Source organism: Antrostomus carolinensis, unplaced genomic scaffold (assembly GCF_000700745.2).
Source record: "Antrostomus carolinensis isolate BGI_N321 unplaced genomic scaffold, ASM70074v2 scaffold34057, whole genome shotgun sequence".
NCBI classification, from domain to species: domain Eukaryota; kingdom Metazoa; phylum Chordata; class Aves; order Caprimulgiformes; family Caprimulgidae; genus Antrostomus; species Antrostomus carolinensis.
The window spans coordinates 1-425 of NW_010330063.1; the positions used below are offsets into that span (position 1 = coordinate 1).

Genomic DNA, 425 nt, shown 5'->3' on the forward strand with positions numbered 1-425 from the left:
ACTCAGGTTGTGATTGTCTTTCTTCTGGCGCTCTTTCGCCAGGGCTCGGCTCTCAGCATCTGCAACAGAGACCCACAATGTCACCCAGAGGGGACAAAGCTGCATCTCACCCCATGAACCTCCTGGGCAGGCACTGGAGCACCCCAGCACCCCCAGAGTCACCCTGCCCAACCGTGGGGACAGGGCAGCCCCAGCCAGCTCTGGCACTCACCGCCACCGCCAGCTCCCTGCCCGCTCTAGGGCTGGGGACGTACCTGTCAGCTCTCTCTTCTGGGTGAGGTCAGCAGGGCAGGAGCTGCTGGTGACACCTACAAGAGAGGCTGTCACCTGGGGGTCCCCGCTATAGACATTCATGTGACTGCTGGACATCGGCAGCTGAAAAGCAGAGGGACAGGCAGGGTTGCTCCATCCCGGGGCGGTGGGCC

The 425-nt window shown here is 62.8% G+C and overlaps 1 protein-coding gene across 1 annotated transcript in view; it reads right to left on the reverse strand.

Moving 5' to 3' along the window:
* Nucleotides 1-3: 3 nt before the first annotated feature.
* Nucleotides 4-425, reverse strand: part of LOC104528726 (transcription factor EB-like) — a gene marked incomplete at its 3' end in the record, with an annotated part of 1,739 nt that continues 1,317 nt past the window's right edge. Inside the window, exons 4-5 of the mRNA XM_010172817.1 lie at nucleotides 255-375; nucleotides 4-59 (exon numbers count right to left, since the gene is read on the reverse strand). Coding sequence (XP_010171119.1) covers nucleotides 4-59; nucleotides 255-375 — 177 coding nt within the window. The remainder of the gene's footprint in view (nucleotides 60-254; nucleotides 376-425) is intronic.